General features: G+C 45.1%; 1 protein-coding gene across 1 annotated transcript; it reads left to right on the plus strand.

The window, feature by feature from the left end:
* Positions 1 to 20,703: 20,703 nt before the first annotated feature.
* On the plus strand, positions 20,704 to 21,314 carry LOC132666506 (elongin-C-like). The gene is made up of 2 exons (XM_060614544.2): positions 20,704 to 20,911; positions 21,138 to 21,314. The coding sequence occupies exons 1-2, from the start codon at positions 20,735 to 20,737 to the stop codon at positions 21,312 to 21,314; spliced, it is 354 nt and encodes a 117-aa protein (XP_060470527.1). The 5' UTR covers positions 20,704 to 20,734.
* Positions 21,315 to 22,892: the final 1,578 nt, after the last annotated feature.

Here is a 22,892-nt window from a genome sequence, read left to right on the forward strand (position 1 = left end):
CTGTGTGAGACCCAGAAATTCATTCTAGGTGGGGAAACAAAATACATCAGAAAATCCAAAGAGCCAGCGCTCTCTGCTCCCAAAGAACTGACAAGCCAGTTGGGAAGGCAAGAGAAAAATCAAATAGCAAGAGAAGGGTCGAATGAGCAGAAAACCAACCAGAAAGCGAGAAAACCAAGTGAAAAATGACACAGCGCAACTGCCATAGTCACGCGAAAGACCATAACGTCCCACAAAAAAGTTTATGGCAAATATTAGCGGTTTTAACAGTAGTCGTATAGTTCACTCGCGTTGAAAAGGAGCGGAGGTTTTTCTAAAGGCTGAGGCTCCATCCACCGGACTAAGCCTGCTGCTTGAGATCCTGGGGACACCGTATTGCTTTATCACCGCTACCAGCCCTGTAAATTGTTCAATTCATGACGTGATCCTCCTGCATCCCAAGCCGGTGTTCTAATAAGACAAAAGGATTTTTTTTTGTTTTTTTTTCATTTTAGCACATTGTTCTTTATTATGTGACATTTTTAAAAAGCAGCAAAAAATGTGTTTGGTGTCTTGTTTTAGGGACAGAAGGCGAAAATAGGCAGTTTCTACCTGTTGGTTCCTTTGCAGCCTGCCGTGTGGTTCCTGGAGGTCGGCAGGGGCGGGTGGGGGGCGGTCTGTAGGCCCTGCTCCAGGCTGTTGAGAAGAGAGGAAGTCATATGGCCTCCTTATAGCCAAGCCGGCCTCAGCTCCCAGCCACTCCCCTGGCTATGGCTCCGGCCTCGAAGACTGCAGCTTCCAGGCCTACTCCCCGCTCCCAGACCCTTTCCTGTGTCTCCTGTAGTTTAGAGGAGAAGAAAGTGCTTACTTTTAAGACGAAGACCCTGAGCCCTGATTAAAGCAGAAATTTGGGCCATACAGGGCCTATCCTGAGAGAAATACATGAGTTTTAGTAACTAAAAGGCATGTGCTATTGGTTGTGAATGATAACATAAGAAGGGTGTTTTCAAAGAACTTTAAGACCTTCTGCTGTTGGAAGACCGTCGACCTTGGCTATTTATTAGATCCGATCGCAAGTAGAAACTACTCTCCAAAAAAAAAAAATGCAGCTGTCTCTCATCGTCCAAAACCATGGAAACCAGCTCTCTCTGCAAACAATGAGCCTGCTTCCAGCCAAGGCAGCTAGAGATTCTCATTTCTCATGATTTTCTTCCAAATCCCAAGCAGCAAATGCCTTTAAAATGCACAAAAGAGTAAGGAGCCTACTGAATTGGCAATTACTCCTGTTCCTTTAGTAAAGGAAGGGAAGGCATAAAAGATCTGTGTTTTGCTACTTCGGGGTTTCCAAAGACAAGATGGAAACTTAGGACAAGTTAACCCTCGTGTGGAGAACTGCTTGGAGCTGCCGAGGGAGAGTGTTTTTGCATTTTCATGACCAAGGTATATTTTCTTTTTTGGCAAAGGCCTTGTCCCAGAGGGAAAACGACACGGACTAGCTTCCAGGATGAACCCCATAGAAACCACACTGCTTTCAACATGGTTACGGTCAGCACATAGTTTCTCAGTTATAAACCACCCTCCCCCTCATTCTCCAACCCCAGATAGTCCACGGTCTGCTTTCCAAACACACTCTTGCAACAAATAGCGATAGCCCGTGTAGGCTGGAATTTTAAATATGCGTCAGATTACAGGTCACGTTTTCAGAGGCATCCTTTCAAGGCCTGACCTGCTCACCTAGTGGCTAACTCAAGCAAAGCCATGAGACAACTGAGGCCTGATGCTGGTGGAGGCTGTCCACCTTGGCTCAGCCTTTCCACCAGGCCACTTCCCCATGTCTGCAGGCCCATGGCAGCGTCCTTGTGACAAAGACCCTCTGTTCACACCAGCCTGCTAACTGATGTGCACATTCACACCAGCGCAGAGGTTAGCAGCCCAGGATGGCTTAGTATCTCCTCCTGAGTCCTTTTCCACTGCCCTGGAGTGGGTCAAGTTACCCCCCTCCCCATGTTCCCAAAAGATCTTGCACTTCTGCTGCCTTAGCATCCGTCTTCCACTCCCCATCCGCCACGGGACTGGGAGCTCCCTCCCATCTGTTGCTGGGACATTAGCCCTCAGTTCAGTGCCCTGCACACACAGAGCAGAAACTCAGTAAACATTCCCTGAATGTTGTTGGAAGGATGATGTCCACAGGGACCCATGCTCACTATTCATTCATTAGAGATGAATCCCTACTGGTAGAATTCCAGCGAGACAAGTACTGAGTAAGAGAGACATTTAGAACAGAGGCAACTAGTGAAAACCCATCAAATAAGGCCGCTCCCACTTACCAGTTCTGTAACATTCACAGGGTGCCGGAGTCCTCTGAGAATGAGATTAAATCTATGGTGTATCCTCTACCCAGAAAAAAAAATGTGCACACACACACACACACACACACACACAGATATACATACAATCTTGCCTGCAATTTCAAGAAACTAGAGAATCCATTGAAAAATATGCCTGGAACCCCAGGCTAAGAACATCGGCCCCATCTTAGTTGGGCCCAAGCTTTTCTCCATGTCTCCGTTAGATTTCTACCTGCCTGAGGGCAGGAAGGAAATCTTGGTCGGCCTTGTGTCTACCAGTAGCTCGCTGTGCAGAGTAGGGGCTCGATAAACGGTCTGTGAAAAAGCTCACTGTACTGAAAAAAGGGTGAAGAGCTGTCTCTCAAGACTCAGTAAGCATTCTCACCCTAAGCAATCCACCATTGGCTCCCGTGCTTCCTCTCCACCTGTCCACGTGCACCCCAAAGAAACAGCAACATCGCTATGACTTGCAGAGCGAGAGACCCAGGCACCTGCCCCAGACTAGTTCGGCCTCAACGCACCGTCCTCGGTGGTGAGGGCGAAGCTTGCGGGACCTCCCCAGAGGATACTTTGAAAACTCATGGGGGCGCTTTTTGGTTCTCACGATAATCAGGGATCACCACCACTTTTTTGCAACGCGCAGGCAAATTTCACACAGCACAGAATTGTCCAGATGGAGCTGTCCCACCTCACCTCCGAAGGTGCCATCGGATATTCACGTAAGTGAAAATATGCCTATTAGCCTGTGATCCTAGATCCTCTCTGTGCCACACCATCACAAAGTAATTTTGTGTGGTGTTAATGTATGCTGAATTTTTCGAGAACGCAGCTATCACTTAAGTCCATGTGAGATTGCCCACTGTTTGGTGTGGAACCCTACCAAGAGCTGTGCGCCTTTTGAAAAATCACAATGCCGATGTCTATGCCGCGGATGGGATTTGCGTCACCGGTGTGCCTGCAGCAGGCTGCTGTGAGAGCTAGAATATTCATGGCGATTCGACTCAGACTTGTAAGCTCTGACCTCCTCCTCACATCTTCTAATGTAGCTCTGCCCAAACATTTACCACTTAAATGCACATTCTTCTTTAAAATTATTTTTAATATTTCTCCTTTATAGTACATTATTAGATACTATATTATAGTCAGGGTATATTATATAATATAATATATTTTATTTTATTTTATTGTCAGAGTATCCTACTGATCTTTTTTAAAATTATGGGTAGAAGCAAGTTTTATTCCCCAGATATTTAGTTTCAAGAGAGTAAAAGGAATATGACAAAATGTTTGGTACAGAGAGAGCTAAGCCTGATGTTGAACTGCAGTAATGTCATTTAAATGGTGAGTCATTAAGGATGCCCTTAACTGCAAGGAACAGCGTGCTAAATGTGGCTTAGACTAAAGCATCAAGACCACTTCTTCACATAACAAGAAGCCCAGAGGTGGGTAGTTCCAACACTGTTTCAGCGGCTTCATGAAGTGGAAAACAACCAGGGAGATCTCCATCTTTCTTTCTGTCTGCTGTCTTCAGTGTGTTGACATTTGTCCTCAGGTTTGTCCATCCATGGCTGCATGAAGACTGCAGCCACGCAGTTTGTTAATGTTTTTTATTTATTTTTAAGACAGAGAGAGACAGGGGCGCCTGGGTGGCGCAGTCGGTTAAGCGTCCGACTTCAGCCAGGTCACGATCTCGCGCTCCGTGAGTTCGAGCCCCGCGTCAGGCTCTGGGCTGATGGCTCGGAGCCTGGAGCCTGTTTCCGATTCTGTGTCTCCCTCTCTCTCTGCCCCTCCCCCATTCATGCTCTGTCTCTCTCTGTCCCAAAAATAAATAAAAAAAAAAAAAAAAACCAAAAAAAAAAAACGTTGAAAAAAAGACAGAGAGAGACAGAGCATGAGTGGGGATAGGGCAGAAAGAGAGGGAGACACAGAATCGGAAGCAGGCTCCAGGCTCTGAACTGTCAGCACAGAGCCCAATGCGGGGCTCGAACTCACAGACTGCGAGATCATGACCTGAGCCGAAGTCGGACACTCAACCAACTGAGCCACCCAGGCGCCCCTGCAGCCACTCAGTTGGTAGCCAAAAGACAGAGGTGCTGATTTTCCTTCGCATGGCTCTTTTATCAAAGAGAAAGAATTTTTCAAGAAGCTCCAAGGAAGACTTCCTTTCTGGTTTAATTCGCCAAGATTTAATTGGATGCCCATGGCTGCAATGGCAGCTGAGAAAGCCAGCCTTTTCATTATTTTTTTAAGTTTATTTATTTTTGAGAGAGAGAATGGGGCAGGGGAGGAGGTGGGAAGAGGCAGAGAGAGGGAGAGACAGAATCCCAAGCAGGCTTCGCGCCATCAGCACAGAGCCCAACGTAAAGCTCAAACTCATGAACTGTGAGATCATGACCTGAGCCGAGATCAAGAATCAGACCTCAACCGACTGAGCCACCCAGGTACCCCATCCAGCCTTTTCCTTATTAAGTAAAGGTGGGATCTGCTGGGAAGGATATGCGGGGGAGGGTGGCTATGGGTTGCAATCAGAACTGTTTGCTACTCACTGTAGAAGGATTATTCACAAACAACAAACAAACAAACAAAACCAAGAGTAAATGGTAGTTCAGCATGATGTTCTGTATGTTTACACTTCAGTTAAATATGACAAGATTGTACATTTAGACTCTGTTTAACTCTGTTGATTCCCTATGCCCCTTTTTTTCCTACCTGCCATAATTTGATCCCAACGCAATGTGGTTCTGTGTTCAAAAGAAGAACTGAACTCTTGCAGCCTACCCCAGGGCTTTGGTGTGGATATCAAATGAGAACATGTGCAATGATATAAAACCCCTTACACATATAAGATATTCTTAGTTGATAATATCAGTCCCAAAGAATAATCAAGCAGCATAACTGTAAGCTTATTTTAAACTTGGTTTCACACCCTAATTAGGATTTAAAATGGAAAAACAATCTGTGCAAGATTGAAATTTTACAGCGTAACTTTCAAATTTAAAATAGAGACCCACTAGGCTCTTGAGCCTGTGGCCCTTTGGAAAAATACAGAATTAGACAATCATTATAGATGAAAGATACAGTAAACAAAAAAGAGAACAATCTGTCCTGCTTTTTTCTTTTTTCTGAGAGAGAGAGAGAGAGAGAGAGAGAGAGAATCTTCAGGAGGCTCCACACTCTGCAGAACCGGATGTGGGGCTCGATCTCACAATCATAAGGTTATGACTTGAGCCAAAATCAAGAGAGAGACGCTTAACCAACCGAGCGACCCAGGCACCCCCAATCTGTACTGTTTTAATCCTCATCAACCATGTTCTGTTCAGGACCTAGACCACAGTTAGCAAGTAGAGCCAAGAGCAAGAAGGCACAATGTTCTTATCTCTGCTGCTGTGTGGTAAGCCTTTAAACACTGTTTAGGTGCTGTGCGACAGAGCCGGAGCTGAAGTGGGTGACCATGTGTCTGGGCTTGCCCAGGAAGGTCCCGGTTTACTCCTCTTACTCCTACCCTAATTGTTAGCAGCTCTCTTCTTTTCATCCTCGGAAGTGCCCTAGTTTGGGTGATACATTATAAGTGGTCACCCCACTAACTGATCTAAAATATCTAGATTATAAACAGCAACTCATGCCCAATCCCCCAGCTTTAAGGCTGAAGAAAATAAAGCCAAAAGAAGGAGAAAGTTGTAGGGTTGGGGAGTTGGAAGAGAAAAAGTTTAGCAGGATGAAAAAAAAAAAAAAAGAGTAGACAAACTGAAAAATAAACAATCAAGTGCCATGTTAGGAAGAACAGAAATCCAGAATGCTGTTCCTCCAGGTATTCTCCTCTGCTGGGAGGGCTGGTGGGGAAGGAAAATTTCACAACGGCCCAATGAATGGATGGTTTGTTTCCCTCCAAAAAGGCTTACAGCTGGACACCAGTAGTCCGAATACCAGCTCTGTTTCACAGGCAGGTTCCTCCGGCCGCCAAGTGTTACAAGCCCTTCACAGAGCAGTGGATTTTAAAGGTGAATTGAAACTATTTTAAGATCCCTCTAGGGCAGCAGATGGACAGAATGACGGATTGTTACTACGGTGGAGTTATTTTCATTCCTGGCCCAACTGTGCACGCAGTACTGTAGGCTCGTGACTGGCCAGGCTTGCTCTCCGGGCAAGCGAGATGCATTCTGTGAAACAGGCAAAGAAGGGAGGCTGGGAACCAGATTACAGGTTCTTCTAAATGAAATTTAAAAATACTGACTAGGCCATAATAAGACTAGGCAAGCCCATGTGGAAATTTACTTTGACGTTATCTTTGAGATCCAACTGGGAGAAAAAGGAGTGATATGTACGTGAAATTACCCTTTCGGGAGTTCCTGTCAATAAGTCAAAAACTGAGATTTCGTTGGATCGGACCAACACCACCAAATTCTTTTGCCAAAATAACAATGAATTTTAGTATAGCTCAGTGGTTAAGAGTTCCAGTTCTGGATCAGAGAGCCTTGACTCAAATCCCAGCCTCACTGGTTACCAGTAGCTTTAGGCAAGTTTTGTGACTTTTTTGTATCTCAGTTTCCTCATCTGTAAAATAGGGATAATTCTCTTACCTACCTCCTAAGGTTGTTGAGAAGAGTTAATGAGTGAAATGTAGTGCTCGTGGATGTCAGTCGTGGCTGTCACCATCATTAAATGGGTAGCCACAGGATTCCAGTGTAACCTCTTACGGGCACAGCTTGCTAGGCTCTAAGTGGTGAGCGAGGGTCAGTGTTTTGTTTTGTTTTGTTTTTTTGTTTTGTCTTGTTTTGTTGTTTTTCAGAGACTAGCCAGCCCTATTTTGATAAGGGTCCCAGTTTCCCTCCCTTGAGTAGGCTAGTGGGGAGAAGATTTGGAGAAGAACAGAGATACTATAAAATACAGTAAACAGGGTTGTATAACTCTGGGGGCTTCCATGCTGTCCTAGTTACAAAACACCGAGAAATGAAAGCGGTAAGAAGTTGACAGCAATTAGGGAGAATCCCCCCAAAGCTGGGAAGTAAGCACTGGAATGTTCTCAGACTACAAATGGCATCTAAGTATGAATATGCACAAAGCACTTTACTAGGACCCTTCTGGACTACAAAGATGTATAGGGGCGCCTGGGTGGCGCAGTCGGTTAAGCGTCCGACTTCAGCCAGGTCACGATCTCGCGGTCCGTGAGTTCGAGCCCCGCGTCAGGCTCTGGGCTGGTGGCTCAGAGCCTGGAGCCTGTTTCCGATTCTGTGTCTCCCTCTCTCTGCCCCTCCCCCGTTCATGCTCTGTCTGTCTCTCTCTGTCCCCAAAAAAATAAATAAAAAACGTTGAAAAAAAATTTAAAAAAAAAAAAAAAAAAAAAAAAAAAAAGATGTATATAATGCCCAAGGAGTTCATTCATTCACTCATTCATTCTTCAACTCTGTGAGCATGTGTTACGGGCCAAGAACTGTTCTAAGGGCTAGGGAGAAAACAATGACTACAACAGGGCCCTAAGCTTAGGAGACTCTGAAAATGGGAGGGGCGCTGACCAATAATAATCATCAGATGTGACCTAGATATACAACAGTCCATGGAACTTGGGGAGCACAGACAAAGGTGCCAAACTCTGTCATTTGATGTGTGACAAGTCAATCTCAGGTTCTGGCACTGCCAGAGACTACATACGGAAGACTTTCAAAGTGGGTAATTCCTGATTTGGTTCAGGTTGAAAAGAGCAGGCAAAGCTCCAAGTCAATTCAACATCGGCAGCAAGAGGAGAGAAGGGCATTGGGTGAGGCAGGGAATAAATAAACCCCCTTTGCTGACAATCTGGTGAAGTCCGGAGACTGATGCCTTTTGACAGATGGGGAACCTAAAACTGAGTGTTTAAGTAGCTTAGTCAAGGTCGCTAGCCGTGTAGCGGTGGAGTTGGGTTAAGCAGGTGGGTGTGGCTCCAAGCCTTGGGTTTTCCACTGCCCAACTGGGGCTCGATTCCAGAGAGACTAATGGAGCCCAGACAGGACATTTTGGAAGAAAAACCAAGAGCATATTGTTACATTCAGAGTGATAGTAATATGTTTGAAACTAGACTGTAGTAGGAAACTGGCAAAGCCAGTTCCCTAGGTGTGCTCAAGCCCGGATGACAATTTCAAGCCAATTACATTCGTCAGCGATGTCCCTATCAGCCCAAAGACAAAGTGCTCATTCACTCAGAGGGCTGGAACTGCCCGGTCAGTCAGATTGCTTGTGACCTCACTCTCCCTGAGACTCCCAGACACCTCATCTACCCAGGGACTTATGCAAATGAGCTCTGGACATTCATAAAATCTGTCTCCTTTAATCAGGAGTTTTAATGTTCCTTATTGGCACCATTGCTAGTGCTGGTGGGGAGGCTCAGGGCTGAGATCTCCGACAATTTTCGCTGCCGTGCTGTTGTCAGAACCACATTCTTGGCAGAAAGAGCAGGAAGTGCCAAGGAGGCACGAACAATACCTGTGTTTGAAAAAGCAAAGCTTATCCAGAGATCTCCAACAGACTTCTCCTTATGTTTCACTGCTTAGAGCTGAGTTGCGAGGGTACTTTAGCAGGAAGGGAAGCCGGAAAATGGAGTTTTCTAACCTTGCGCATTGCAGCCTCACGCAAATTCAGTAAGGGCGAGCTTCACGGAAAAGAGCATCAAGCCAGGAGAGCTATAAAAAACCTGCCAACAAGGTCACAAATTTGTGCCATGCCACGAGAGAACAAGCTTTCTCACGGAATACTGGAGCTTCTCCTCTGCTCCCCAGGAACGTCCCAGCGGCGGCACGTGCCAGGCGCTATGCGGGGCTCCGGGCGGCAGCAGGGCACAGCTCACTGAGTGGCCTCGAGGAGCTCGCGGGTCAGCGAGGAGACACGCGCTGCACCAGCAATCACAGGATGCCCGGGTTCTGACGCACAGGGTGATGGTTTGGGATCCATGGCAGTGTCCAATCGCTCATAAAGATTTAACCTGAAATTTTAAGAAATCAACAAAGGGCCGGAGATAATGTTTTAGTAGATTGCAAAATGTTGGTTTTCCCCTTGTTCATCACCTTATCATGAATAGCATGCAGACCATTTATGGAAAACTTGAGTATTGAAAAGTGCGTATTTCTAAAAATATTTGTAAAGGCTCAGAATTCACTAATGATGTCTGATCACATGGCAGGTCATCCTGTAACCCCTGACTGTGCTGTGCTCCAAGGTCTCCATCCATGGGACGTTTGCATAGACGATTCGGTACGCTTCCAAACACAGCACTATCATCCCGGTGACACCTTTCGAGGAGGTGAGCTGTGTGGTCGATGTCATAATCCCTTTGCAACTCAAAACTTTTACTGACCCCAGGCAGCATTGTTTCTCACTTCTGCTTAAGCTGAGAGCCCTCGTACAATGGGCAGTGGCATTTTCCGGTTTTACGTCCACGCAAAACTGCCAAAGCTCTCAAAAAAACGTATGTTCCTACAGTGTAGGCTCAGGCTCCTGACCAGGCCAGCGACATTGTCAAGAGAGTCCCTGGAAGTGGATCTAGGCTGGGAGGTTGCCCTGCTGTGCTGACAAGTGTCTCTCTCTCTCCAAGGCTGTTTAGCCAACCTGCAACAGGCAGCCAGTAAGAGACCACTAACCCCTTCCTAGGCACTTTAAATCACATGGCGTTTAAATGTGTGTGCGCGTGTGTGCGCACGGGTGGGTGTGCGTGCGTGCACCCATGCACCTGTGCACACACACGCATGCCACGTGTGTCCGTTTGAAATTTTTATTTTAAAATATGTTATTCTGGGGGTGCCCGTGTGGCTCAGTCGGTTAAGCATCCAACTTCAGCTCAGGTCAAGATCTCATGGTTTGTGGGTTTGAGCCCTGCCTTGGGCTCTTTGCTGACAGCCCGGAGCCTGGAGCCTGCCTCGGATTCTGTCTCCCTCTCTCTCTGCCCCTCCTCCACTCGGTGTGCTCTCTCTCTCTCTCTCAAAAATAAACATCAAATAAATAAATAAATAAATAGTGTTTCATTCTGAAAAGGAAGCGTATGTATCATATGTTCATAGTGCTAAGCAGTGTTATAGAACCCCAAGGAGGTGCATTGAGTTTGAGGGGTCAAACAAGACCGCTTCAGGGCATGCGGCATCTAAGCTGACACTTGACGGACCATGAACTCCCTTACTTGGAGCCCCGCCCCTTCCCATTTCTGCAACCCCATCCTGGACCCTGCACAGCAGAGCCTCCTTGATGGAGATGAGCTGTGGGGGACAGAGGCAGGCATGGCCTCTCTACAGCAAAACTCTCGGATGAGATTCATCCCACTTTGCATTGATTGCTTCGGCCTAAAGACCAGAGAGTGACCTTTCTGAGCCATCCCCAGGGCTGAGGTTTCCTGTGCGGACCAAGGGTTGTGACACTCCCCAACTTTCCACCTAAAAGGGGAGGATTTTTTCCCTTCCGCACAAGAATGGCCTCAGCTCATTATCAAGATTTCCATGACAGCTTTTAAATGTCAGTTTTGTGAGTTTTAATACAAAACATTTGAAAACAGTTTTCTTTTTGGCTTATCTACCATAGTTTGAAAATAGAGTTTGGTATTTTTATTGTTTTTGACAGCCCTCGCTGAGCATTTCTGTTCCTATTAGCCGAAGTATTTCCAAGGGCTTTAATACAGGCTCGAGCTATGTTCTTGGTTCCAGCCCTGTAACCACACCTACACCAGACCAAGGCCCTTGACACGGCCTTGCACCAGCCCAGGGACAGGAGAGGAAGGCTAAGAAGTGAAGCCAGAGGGCGGGGGGGGGGGGGGGGGGGGGGGGGGCAGGTAAGCGTCAGCAGTACAGAAGGCAAGGCTGAGATCACAACAGGGGCACAGTGGGGTCCCCCAGATGTTCAGAGCTGCAAACAGTTGAAGAGTTCTTCGAGATCTCCTAATTCTTCACTGCACATCCTTGCTAACGGACTCCCTTGCTACCCATCTTACCCCAGCCTCTCCCCCTCTGCAACAGGCAGCCGCAGTCCTGGGACCTGTGTCCAACTGGGAGGTAACGAGTAGATAGGATTATGTCCATCATCAGAGAACCTTGGGTCCTGGGTCTTCTTTCTTACTGGTTTGTCACTGGTTGGTTGTTTACTACTTTAGAAGTTGTCACTTTAATGTTTAGCCTAAAGCATTGGAATGTAGTATCCAAGTGTTATGCTACCCCAGTGATCATTTTCAAGGGGCCAGAAGGCTTTTCAAGTGAAAATGTTGATCCTATCAGGAAGTAAATGGCTCACGTAGACAAGAGGGTATTTAAGGTTGCGCTGAGCCTCTAGATTATTGCTAGATTACTACTCTAAATTATTGCTAGATTATTACCCACTATGCGGGGTGGGGCCATTCAGTTTTGGTGACAGGCTCCTGACTGTGGCCGGCCACTGTGTTCCATCCAGCTGGCCCAGTGAATGCTAACTCCAGTGGCTTTAGGCTATTAGTGGGCCAATCTGGAGGTTCCCCTGAAAGTTGTTCCCCTCGCCGATGCTGCCAGATGTGGGCCCCGGGTCAGTTCGGAGGGGACTTCAAGTTTGGGGGCCTTAAGGAGAGCCCTATTACCCTCCATTTGTTCTCCCTCTCTCCTCTTCAGTCCCCAGGTTCTGCCGAGGACACAGAGGAACTGTGACATGGGAATGTGACCCTACTGACAGCTTCCTGTGTGCCAGGCTCTGTGATGGGTCCTTCAGGCACTGTCTTTCTTCCAAGCCTCATAACAAACCTAGGAAATGGATCTTCCTATAATTTTCATTTGGTAGATGAGGCAACAGGTTCAGAGAAGGTAACAACTTATATGACTAGTAAGAGCCAGTCTGTTTCCAAAACCACTTTCCACTCACACTGCACTGAGCCTTGAAAGTTCCAGATTTTCCTAAGTTCCTTAACGACACATCAAGTGTGAGCAGGGGTAAAGAGAAGAAAACAGAAATGGCACCATTTCTAGGGCACCTGAGGTAAGGCCAGGACACCAGGGATCGGGGCTCCTGGAAGGAATTTTCCCAGAGCCTATTAGTGGACAGGACAAGGGTCGCTGATGGTTACGCAACAGCTACGGTTCCCCCAGAGGGCTAACATCCATAATGGCAGTGACAGGGGATCCCTCAGCTCATTTAGATATTTGAGAAGAGCTAAGAGAAATCATACCTTGGTCTGCGCGAAGGTTAGGCAGATAAGGTTAAAATGCTGAAGGCTAAAATTATTTCGCTCCTGGGGGAATCATATCAGCTTCAGGTATTTGCCATGGTTATCTTGTGCTCATCAAAACTGTTGTTGGGAGTTATCTCCCTCTCTCTTTTTTCCCCAAATGACCCAGATTTAATCATCAGAAGCAAACAAAATGGAGTGTTTATAAAAGAACACATCAGTGCCGTTTGCAAATGAGGCAGAGAGGGTCTATGGGCTTGTCTCCCCCAAAGATGCCCACAGTGGTTCTAGCTGTCTGTCCCCAAAAAAGAGAAGGTGGGAATCTGCTGGTTTTGTGAGCTCAAGTCTTCTCGCCTGTCACTCACTCCTGACCAGCATTAGGAGCCCTCATGCCCTTTCTGGTCACTGCCCTTTGTGCTATGGTTTGAGGCAACATTATCAACCCGTAGAACAGGACTGCTGTTGTCTACAAAGGTCTTTGCAATTTCTCAGCCAACGGCCACCAGATGCCCAGTTCTTCCGTGCCCTTCAGGGTAGCTGTCCCACCAAGTCTAACCCACGTCTCACAGTTCTCCTGTAGGTGGTTGGCCTTAAGGGAGGTAAGCATGAAGATTCTCTCTACCACACCTATTTACAAAAATGAGGTGATGCAAGAACTGTAGAGAAGAAGATGTAATAGTAGGGGAGATTCCATGTATTGAGTCTCTGAAAAGGGGAGTCAGTGGAAAGCTCTTCCAGAAGAGTTTTGGGGTAGGTTGTGCAACTGAACTTGAGGGAATATGGTCCAACAGAGTGCTTCCCATCCCCTTTGGTGTCACAGTACACAGAGAATATGATCATGTTTGAACCACACACTGGGGGACAAGGTAAAGACGTGTGGTGACTCCAAGCCAGAAGCCAAAGGCCAGGAAGCTCTGGAAGCTTCAGTCCCACTGCCAGCCCAAGAACCGGGGGACCAAGCCTGGGCACACTATGGGGGGCCTCTGTACTACTCAACGGGATGGTCTGATGAAAATTCAGTGGAACCCAATCCTATTACCACTGATGTGGGTATTTCTCAGGCGACTCAGAAACCAACACAACTATTTAGGGTCTGGAGCAACGTCTTAGATCCTCCCTCTCTGGGCCCAGCCCCCATCCCAGTCTAATCTCCCAGCAATACAGAACTCCTGATGGTGAAGAAGGGTCATTTTGATGTCACGTTATCAATCCTATTTCTCTCAAAGAGCCAGAATGCTAACACTGGGCTAGAAGAGTATATGAAGGATGAGAATTCGTCTCTGATTTACATCATTACCAGGCATTTAGTGTATAATCTCTTCTTTCCATGAAATCTTTGGAAGAAAGGTGCTCTATTTTGAAATGTGATATACCAACAAAATGTCTCAGGATATAGCTTCTATTTTATTTCAGATATTCCCTCACTTTGCCACATCTGAGGTCTAATGTAAAATGTTGTTCTAAACATTTTTAAGTGGTCAATTTTTTATAATGTATCCTACCTTCAATTAAAGTTAGGATATAGCTAAATATCACAAAGATACATGATATTCTTGACTGCAGTCCAGAGAACCACTGCAAAAAATAACCCACCATAAGGAAAAAGTGACTGAAACTTGCTTATATCTGCTTATCAAATTTAATTTAATAAGTGGATTTGATATGACCCAGAAATCCTACTCCTAGATTTATGTACCCAAGAGCAGTCTGTGCATAGACCTGTCAAAAGAATTATACAAGAATGTTTATAGCAGCTTTATTCATAATAACTCCAAATTGGAAACCACCCATACGTCCATCAATAAGGGAATGGATAAATAAATTGTGCTACATTCGTATAATGGGCTACAACTCAGAAATAAAGACTACAGACCACTCATGACAACAAAGATGAATCTCACAGACATTATGTTGAACAATAGAAGCCAGACACAAAAGGGTATGTATTGTATGACTTCACTTCTATGATATTCAAGAACAGGGATCTGGAGTGGTTACCTCCAGGTGGAAAACCAGGGACTGACTCGAAAGTGAACAAGGAACTTTCTGGACACATATTCTTAGCATGTGCTATGTCTTGATCTGAGTGGTGGTTACAAGAACGTCCACATATTTAAACATTGAGCAGCACACTCCAGATTGGTACATTTTATGCATTTATGTATATCTCCATAAAAAAAAAAATGGGGGCGCCTGGGTGGCTCAGTCAGTTAAGCGTCTGACTTCAGCTCAGGTCATGGTCTCATGGTTCATGGGTTCGAGTCCCACGTTGGGCTCTGTGCTGACAGCCCGGAGCCTGGAGCCTGCTTCAGATTCTGTGTCTCCTCTCTGCCCCTCCTCTACTCACACTCTGTCTCTCTCTCTCTCGAATAAATAAACATTGAAAAGAAAAAAGAACAAAATGGATTTGACATGTGTTCAGTGCCTAGGAAAATTCCCCTAGTAGTGACCTAACTTCCCCTTATGTTAATAAGAATAATTAATAAATAAATAAACTAGAAGTTGAACCCAGCAAGGCCAGGATGTTCTGGGAATGAGCACTACATCAGAATCTGTTGAAAATACCACTGAGTGAAATCAGTAGATACTCCTCTGCTGATCTGCTCCATCCTGAAGTCTCGCTGAGGGCTTATTCTACCCCTTCTGCCTTCTGCTTTCACATTTTCTCTCTGGGGTTTGTTATGGGCTGAATGTTGTCTTCCAAAATTGATATGTTGAAGCCTTAACCCTCAATGTGACTGTATTTGCAGATAGGATCTTTAAAGAGGTAATTAAGTTTAAATGCAGTCATTAGGGTGGGTCCTAGTCTAATCTGACTGGTGTCCTGATAAGAAGAGATTTAGACCTAGACACATGCAGGGGAGAGACCTTGTGAAGACACGGGGAGAAGAAGAAGGCCATCTACAGGTCAAGAAGAGAGGCTTCAGAGAAAAACCCTGCCAACATCTTGATGTAGGACTTCTAGCCTCCAAAACTGTGGGGAAATTAAAATCCATGTTTAAGCCATCCAATCTGTAGTACTCTGTTATGGCCACCCAAGCTAAGACAGCTTCTTGCCCTGGTTGAGACGACTCACATTCCTGTTCTTGCTTCCTGCCAGCCATGTCTGCTTTACCCAAGAATAAGCCTTGGCCTTATTCTTAATCTGTGCCCAGACCTCAATTCCAGAAGACATTTGGCATTCTGGACCCAGGGCATACTCCAGGAACAAACCACTGTAGACAAACACAGGAAGTCCAAGCCCATTTTCTGAAGGAAAGAAGAGGTACAGAAACAGAGTTGAACACACTCACAGTAATCCAAACACACACGTCTCTATCTCCTTTGCTTCAAGTCTCTCCCAAAGAGAAGTCATTGTGATTTGAGGACATGTTTTAAAAAAGAGAGAAGTCAGGGTGGCTCAGCTGGTTAAGCATCTGACTCTTGATTTCAGCTCAGGTCTTGATCCCAAGGTTCACATGGGATCGACCCCTGAGTCGGGCTCTGTGCTGATAGCACGGAGCCTGCTTGAGATTCTCTCTCTTGCTCTCACTCTGCCCCTCCCTTGCTCACAGGTGCTCTCTCTCTCTCTCTCTTTCAAAATAAATAAAAAGAAAGAAAGAAAGGAAGGAAGAAGTGAGTGATCAAGCAGACAAAGACTAGAGCATCAAAGGGTTATGTTTTTTATGTTAATATTGTTAAAGCCACGAGAGATTGACTTCTTCCAGGAAGATGACTTCTTCCAGAGGTAGTTTTTTCCATTCCATTTGCTGAGTCCAACTAGAAATCTCAAACATTTGGTATAAAACCATGAAGGGTGTAAAGAAGAGGGAAGATGGGCTAGAGACCTTGGGACCCAAAGAATGACATGGTGGTGAGTTCCCTGAGCTTTCATTTTGCCTCATGTGTCCAGACATGTGGCCAAAGAAGCAGGCAACTGGGAAAACCCATGGGCACAGAAAAAAGAAAGCCTGCTCTCTCCAGCCAGAGGACCAGGAAAGGGTCAGCCTCGTCAGATTATCTTAAACAATAGCTGTTTTATTCCAGTCAAACACCACAGAAACGCCTGTAGCCTTACTCCTGCCAGAAAAGGCCAAGTGGGGAGGCTAGAATTTTACCTCCACAGGCTGCAACAGGCTAACCGCCCCCCACTACATTGTGGCAGGGGGGAGGGTCAGAGAAGAGTAGGGAGCTGGAAATTCACCCTTTTGGGTAGTAACAACACCATCCAGCAACAGCAGAATGTACTTTTATTACAAGTGCCTACAGACCAGATATCAAGATAGACCATATCCCAGGCCACTAAAAATTCTTTTTTCAAGAAATTTTAAAGACTTGAAAATCACACCATAATGGAATCAAACTGGGATGCCTGGGTGGCTCAGTCAGTTAGGCATCCGACTTTGGCTCAGGTCATGATCTCATGGTTCATGGGTTTGAGCCTCACATAGGACTCTGTGCTGACAGCTCAGTGCCTGGAGCCTGCTTTGGATTCTGTGTCTCCTTCTCTCTCTGCCCCTCCCCTGCTTGTTCTCTGTCTCTATCTCTCAGAAATAAATAAATGTTGATTTTTTTTTTAAATAATGGAATCAGGGGCACCTGTGTGGCTCAGTTGGTCAAGGGTTCACTCATGCTCTGTCTCTGTCTCTCCAAAATAAATAAACATTAAAAAAATTTTTTTAAATAATGGATTCAAATTATAAATCAATAACAGAAAGATAACAGGAAAATCTCCAAACATTTGGAAACAAAACAGCAGTGGATTGATATGTCTCCTTAGTGGATTGACCCTTTAATCATTATATAATCTCCTTACCTGTCTTTGTTAATTTTTTTTTGCTTTGAAGCCTATTTTATCTGATATTAATATAGTCCCTCCTACTTTGATTGATGTTTGCGTGATATATCTTTTTCCATTTTTCTCCTTTCCAACCTGCCTACATCATTATATTTGAAGTGGGTTTCTTACAGACAGCATACTGTTGAGTCATGTTTTGAAATTCTCTCCACCAGTCTTTCTTTTTTAATTGGCGCACTTAGACCATGTACCAACACTGAATGCTTTCCACTTAAGATTGGGAACAAGGCAAGGTTGTCCGCACCCACTATTCTAATTCAACACAGTGCTGCAAGTTCAAGCCAGTGTAGTAAAGCAGGGAAAGAAAGTAAAAGACATACAGATCAGAAAGGAAGAAATAAAACTGTCCCTATTTGCAGATGACGTGATTGTCTACGTAAAAAATCTTAAGAATTTACCAAGAACTCCTAGAGCCAATAAAGGAGTTCAATGAAGGTCACAGCATACAAAATAAACATGCAAAACTCAGTTGTATATCTACATACTAGCAATGAACACGTGGACATTGAAATTAAAAATACTATACCACTTATAATTCTAAACAAACAACTAAAAAATGAAATACTTAGGTGTAAATCTAGCAAACCAGGCCTAAGATCTATATACTGGAAACTACACCGTGCTGATGAATGAAATCAAACAGGATCTCAGTAAATAAACATACATTGCTCATGGATTGGATGACTCAACAGAGTAAAGATATCAGTTCTGCCCAAATTTAGATACAGGTTTCATGACATTTCTATCAAAATCCTAGAGAGATTTTTTGCACATGTAGAGTAAAGAGTATCCCAAAATGCATACGAAAAGGTAAAGAGGTAGAATAGCTTTTTTATAAAAAAGTGAAATAAGAAGAACAATGTGGATTTCAAGACTTATTATGTCATAAGTAATATTATACAATCAGTAACCAAAACTGTGAGGCACTGAGAGAGGAGTAGGCACAGTAAGCCATGACTAGAACAGGGAACCCAGAAAAAGACACACAAATATGCCCAAGTGACTTTGGATAGTGCTGCGACTACTATTACTTAGAGTGGAGTCAGGGTAGCCTTTCCAACAAGTGGCAGTAGAGTGGACGTCCAGACACAAGAAATGAACCCAAGCCTCTGTCTCACACCTGCTACAAAAATAAACTCAAAATGGACCAGAGACTTAAATGTAAAAATATCAAATGTTGGGGGGAAAAATAGAGGGAGATCTTTGAGATTAAGCGCTAAGCAAAGACTTTTTAGACTTAACACCAGAAACACAGTTCACAAAAGAAACACAGATAAATTGGATTTCATTAAAATTTAGAACTTTTGCACCACCGGCGACCACGTTAAGAGAATGAAAAGACAAGCTAAAGATGGTGAGAAAATATTTGAAAACCACACATCCAACAAGGGACTACTGTCTCAAACATATAGTCTCAACATTCAATGGTAAAAAAAACAAAAAAACAAACAAAAAAACTCGTTAGAAAATGGGCGAAGAGGGGCGCCGGGGGGGCTCAGTCGGTTAAGCGTCGGACTTCGGCTCAGGTCATGATCTCACAGTTCGTGAGTTCGAGCCCCGCGTCGGGCTCTGTGCTGACAGCTCAGAGCCTGGAGCCTGTTTCAGATTCTGTGTCTCCCTCTCTCTCTGACCCTCCCCCATTCATGCTATGTCTCTCTCTGTCTCAAAAATAAATAAACATTAAAAAAAATGTTTTTTTTAAAAAGAGAAAGAAAATGGGCAAAGAGACCAGGAAGCGATATTTCACAGAAGAGATATACAGATGACAAATAAGCATATGAAAAGATGTTCAGCATCTTCCGCCATTGGGGAAATGCAAATTCAAACCACGATGAGGCATCACAACTCACTGATCAGGATAGCAAGGACCCAGCGAAACTGTACTACTCACGCATTGCTGGTGGGAGAGCGAAATGGTACAGCCACTTTGGAAAACGCTTTGGCAGCTTCTTAAAAAGAACAAACCTGCAACCACCACATGACTCAGCAATTGTGCTCCTGGGCATTTATCCCAGAGAAATGAAACACGTTCACACAAAAACCTGGCACAAATGTTTATAGCAGCTTTATTCATAATAGCCCCAAGCTGGAAAAAAAAAGATGCTTTTCAGTGGGTGACTAGTTGAACAAACTGTGCTGCACTCGTACCGTGGGATACTTGAGCAATAAAAGGAAAGAAACTACTGATGCACATAACAACCTGGTTGAATCTCTAGAGAATCATGCTGCGTGACAGAATTCAATCCTATACGTAACTCCACAGGTAACATGATTGAAAGGAGAAAATTATGGAGAACGGATTCACGGTTGGCATGGGTCAGCAGGGAGGGAAGTGGATTTGGCCATAAAATTTCACCACGAGTGGGATCTTGTGCTGTCGGAAAGGTTCTGTAACTTGACTCTGTCACTGTCAATATCTTGGTTGGGATGCTGTCCTAGTTTTGTAACATGGTATCGTGGGGGGAAACTGGTGAGGGGTACATGGGATCTCTCTGTGTTGTTTCTTACAACAGCCTGCGAATCTGCAGTTATTTCAAAAAGTGTAATTTCAAACACGACCAAACAAAAACAAAGAACGAAAGAACAAAGAAAGAAAAAGGTCATGCCAACAGTACCAGGAGAAAATTCCCCGGATAGACTCTGGTTTGGCATGCTACTTGTCATCCTGGTGCGTTTTATGAACCCAGTGTTTCTTAGAGTTTAGTTTGTAATCATCCAATATGGAGAGAAAGGGACTAAAACAAAGATATCAGTAGAGTGAACTTGTAACCTTGCTGCTCGGTGGATCGTTCTGTGGAGGATGGAGGAGAGCTCTCAGTGGCAGTCAAAGTCCATCCAGAAGAGATCCTTCCAGCTGCGTGTCATCTTGTCCTTATAAACGTGCCACGAAGGAGGAGCTGATAGGATCCTGCTTTCTCTGTGCTCCTGATTCCCAGAAAGGAGGGAAGTATGGCATGAACACATTTCGAGATCTGAAAAGACACAGTCTCTACCTCTGGGATGTTGGTCTCAGTGTCTAAGGAAAGGCTCCTTTCTTGCCCCGCAGGTGAGGACGTCAGCAGGACCTATCCTTGACATTGCGAAGAGGGAAGGTGACAGAGCAACACTCCAAGAAAAATGGCTAGAAATTCTATCAGCCTCTGACCTCTGACCTATGGCTTCGGTGCAGGACAACCGAATCCAGGAACAGATAAGGCACACCATAGTACCTCTTAAATTTTTCACTGAACGTGTGCCCCAGACATGGAGGAGAGGAAGCACATACCCTCACACCCAGGGTGCAGCCTGAGACAATTCACTACACACTAAAAATTTCTTTGAGGTTGTGTGTCTGCATAAGACTTCATATCTCTTTTGACGGAAGCTGGCTATAGGCTGCGTCCCTGCCTTTCCAGGAAACTAAGTTCCTGCAGAAGTAAAGTAGGATTTCATAAGAACATGATGGATGGAGAAGAGAAAACCTATGGCGGCTGTGAAGATCCTGCCATGGATGTCATATCAATATCTTCGGATGGTCATGAATTTGTTGTCAAAAGAGAACATGCACTAACATCCGGAACAATAAAAACCATGTCGAGTGGCCCTGGTCACTTTGCTGAGAACGAAACTAATGAAGTCCATTTTATTTTTTTTTTTCATTATTTTTTTAATGCTTGTTTATTTTTGAGAGAGAGACAGAGCGCGAGTGGTGGAGGGGGCAGAGAGAGAGGGAGACACAGAATCCAAAGCAGGCTCCAGGCTCCAAGCTGTCGGCACAGAGCCTGCTGCGGGGCTTCAACCCGCGAACTGTGAGACCATGACCTGAGCCAAAGTCAGACGCTTAACCAACTGAGCCACCTAGGCTCCCCCTAATGAAGTCAATTTTAGAGAGATCCCTTCACATGTGCTATCAAAAGTATGCATGTATTTTACCTACAAGGTTCGCTACACTAACAGCTTCACAGAGATTCCTGAATTCCCAATTGCACCTGAAATTGCACTGGAACTGCTGATGGCTGAGAACTTTCTAGATTGTTAAATAAAATAAATTATTTAAAAAAAGACTTCATGGGGCACCTGGGTGGCTCGGTCGCTTAAGCATCCGACTTCGGCTCAGGTCACGATCTCTCGGTCCGTGAGTTTGAGCCCCGCGTTGGGCTCTGTGCTGACAGCTCAGAGCCTGGAGCCTGTTTCAGATTCTGTGTCTCCCTCTCTCTCTGCTCCTCCCCTGTTCATGCTCTGTCTCTCTCTGTCTCAAAAATAAATAAACGTTAAAAAAAAAAATTAAAAAAAATAAAAATAAAAAAAGACTTCATATCTATTTTATCATTGTAAAAAATAATGTGCTTAATTACTCACCATCATGCAACCTGAACCTTCAGGAAAACGGCCATGTTCAACTCACGGCTTTAGGCTTAACGGTCATGTCGTGCTGTGGCTGAGGGTCTGGGCTTGGGAAGCACTCCATCTGGATTCAAATCCTACCTCTAGGGCAAGTTCCTAATTCTTTTGTGGCTCAGTTTCCTTATCTACACAATGAGGATTTACAGCAGTGCCTACTTCGGAGCAGCGCGTTGAGAAGGTTAAAAAAGTTAATATGCATCAAATACTTGGTACACCCATCCGATAAATGTTAGTTTTGGGGCGCCCAGGTGGCTCAGTCGGTTAAATGTCCAACTCCAGCTCAGGTCATGATCCTGCAGTTTGTGAGCTCGAGCCCCGCGTCGGGCTCTGTACCGACAGCTCGGAGCCTGGAGCCTCCTTCGGATTCTGTGTCTCCCTCTCTCTCTGCCCCTCCCCAACTCGTGCTCTGTCTCTCTCTGCCCCTCTCAGAAATCAGTAAACATTACAAAAAAAAAAAAAAAAAAGGTAGCTTTTATCATTATGAGTTACACTCGGTATTTTACCCCCGTTACTAAATCCCACTGGAAAAGCAGTAGATAACACGGCAAAGATAAACTTGTAAGGTAAAAAACCTGGGGAATTATTGTTGTTTCAAAGTAGTGGAGTTAGAGATACAGCAATATGTTTTTGTTGTATGGGCAAGAAAGTTTGGGCACAGACTTGTGCTACAGTCACTTTAGAGTGAGAGTTCTGAATCCGTTCTGTACTTAAACCCGTCTCCCTTTCTTCACCAAGCCGGCGAAGCTTTGTGTTCCACGAAGGATGGAATAACATAAACGGGAATACACAGAGTTTGGGCCCCATAGTTTTGGGGGTCAACACCATCCATACACCCTCCGCTTTTTATAAACAGATGAATACTACGTTTGGACAATGGTGACACTCTCCACGTCCTCCGCAGCGGCTACTTTGTTGGTTACGTTCGGGAAATCTGCAAGGCTGTGGAGAACGTGAACAGGGTTCAAATGCGGCCCTTCTGTGGCAGGCTCTGAGTTGGAATGCGGTACAATGAGAAGCTTCTGAAGCTCGCCCAAGTTAAACACGGGGTTTGTCACACACATGGCAGTGACATAAAACGGGTGCTTGATGGCGCCCCTGCTTTTTCTGCAGCGTGAGACCCGAGCCCAACCCTCCGAGCGAGGGTCTGCGAGATCTGTGCTGGGGGTGGCTGCTCGACTGAGTTGCCTTTTAACCAAATACCCTCCGAAGCCAG

The sequence above is a fragment of the Panthera onca genome, chromosome B2, assembly GCF_046562875.1.
Source record: "Panthera onca isolate mPanOnc1 chromosome B2, mPanOnc1 haplotype 2, whole genome shotgun sequence".
NCBI lineage: Eukaryota > Metazoa > Chordata > Mammalia > Carnivora > Felidae > Panthera > Panthera onca.

What these genes read in the sequence shown, in the direction of transcription:
- LOC132666506 (XM_060614544.2), top strand. Translation starts at nt 20,735, where the DNA reads ATGATGGATGGAGAAGAGAAAACCTATGGCGGCTGTGAAGATCCTGCC. An exon ending in CTGAGAACGAAACTAATGAA is followed by an intron (nt 20,912 to 21,137) that starts GTCCATTTTATT and finishes TGAGCCACCTAG; the next exon opens with GCTCCCCCTAATGAAGTCAA.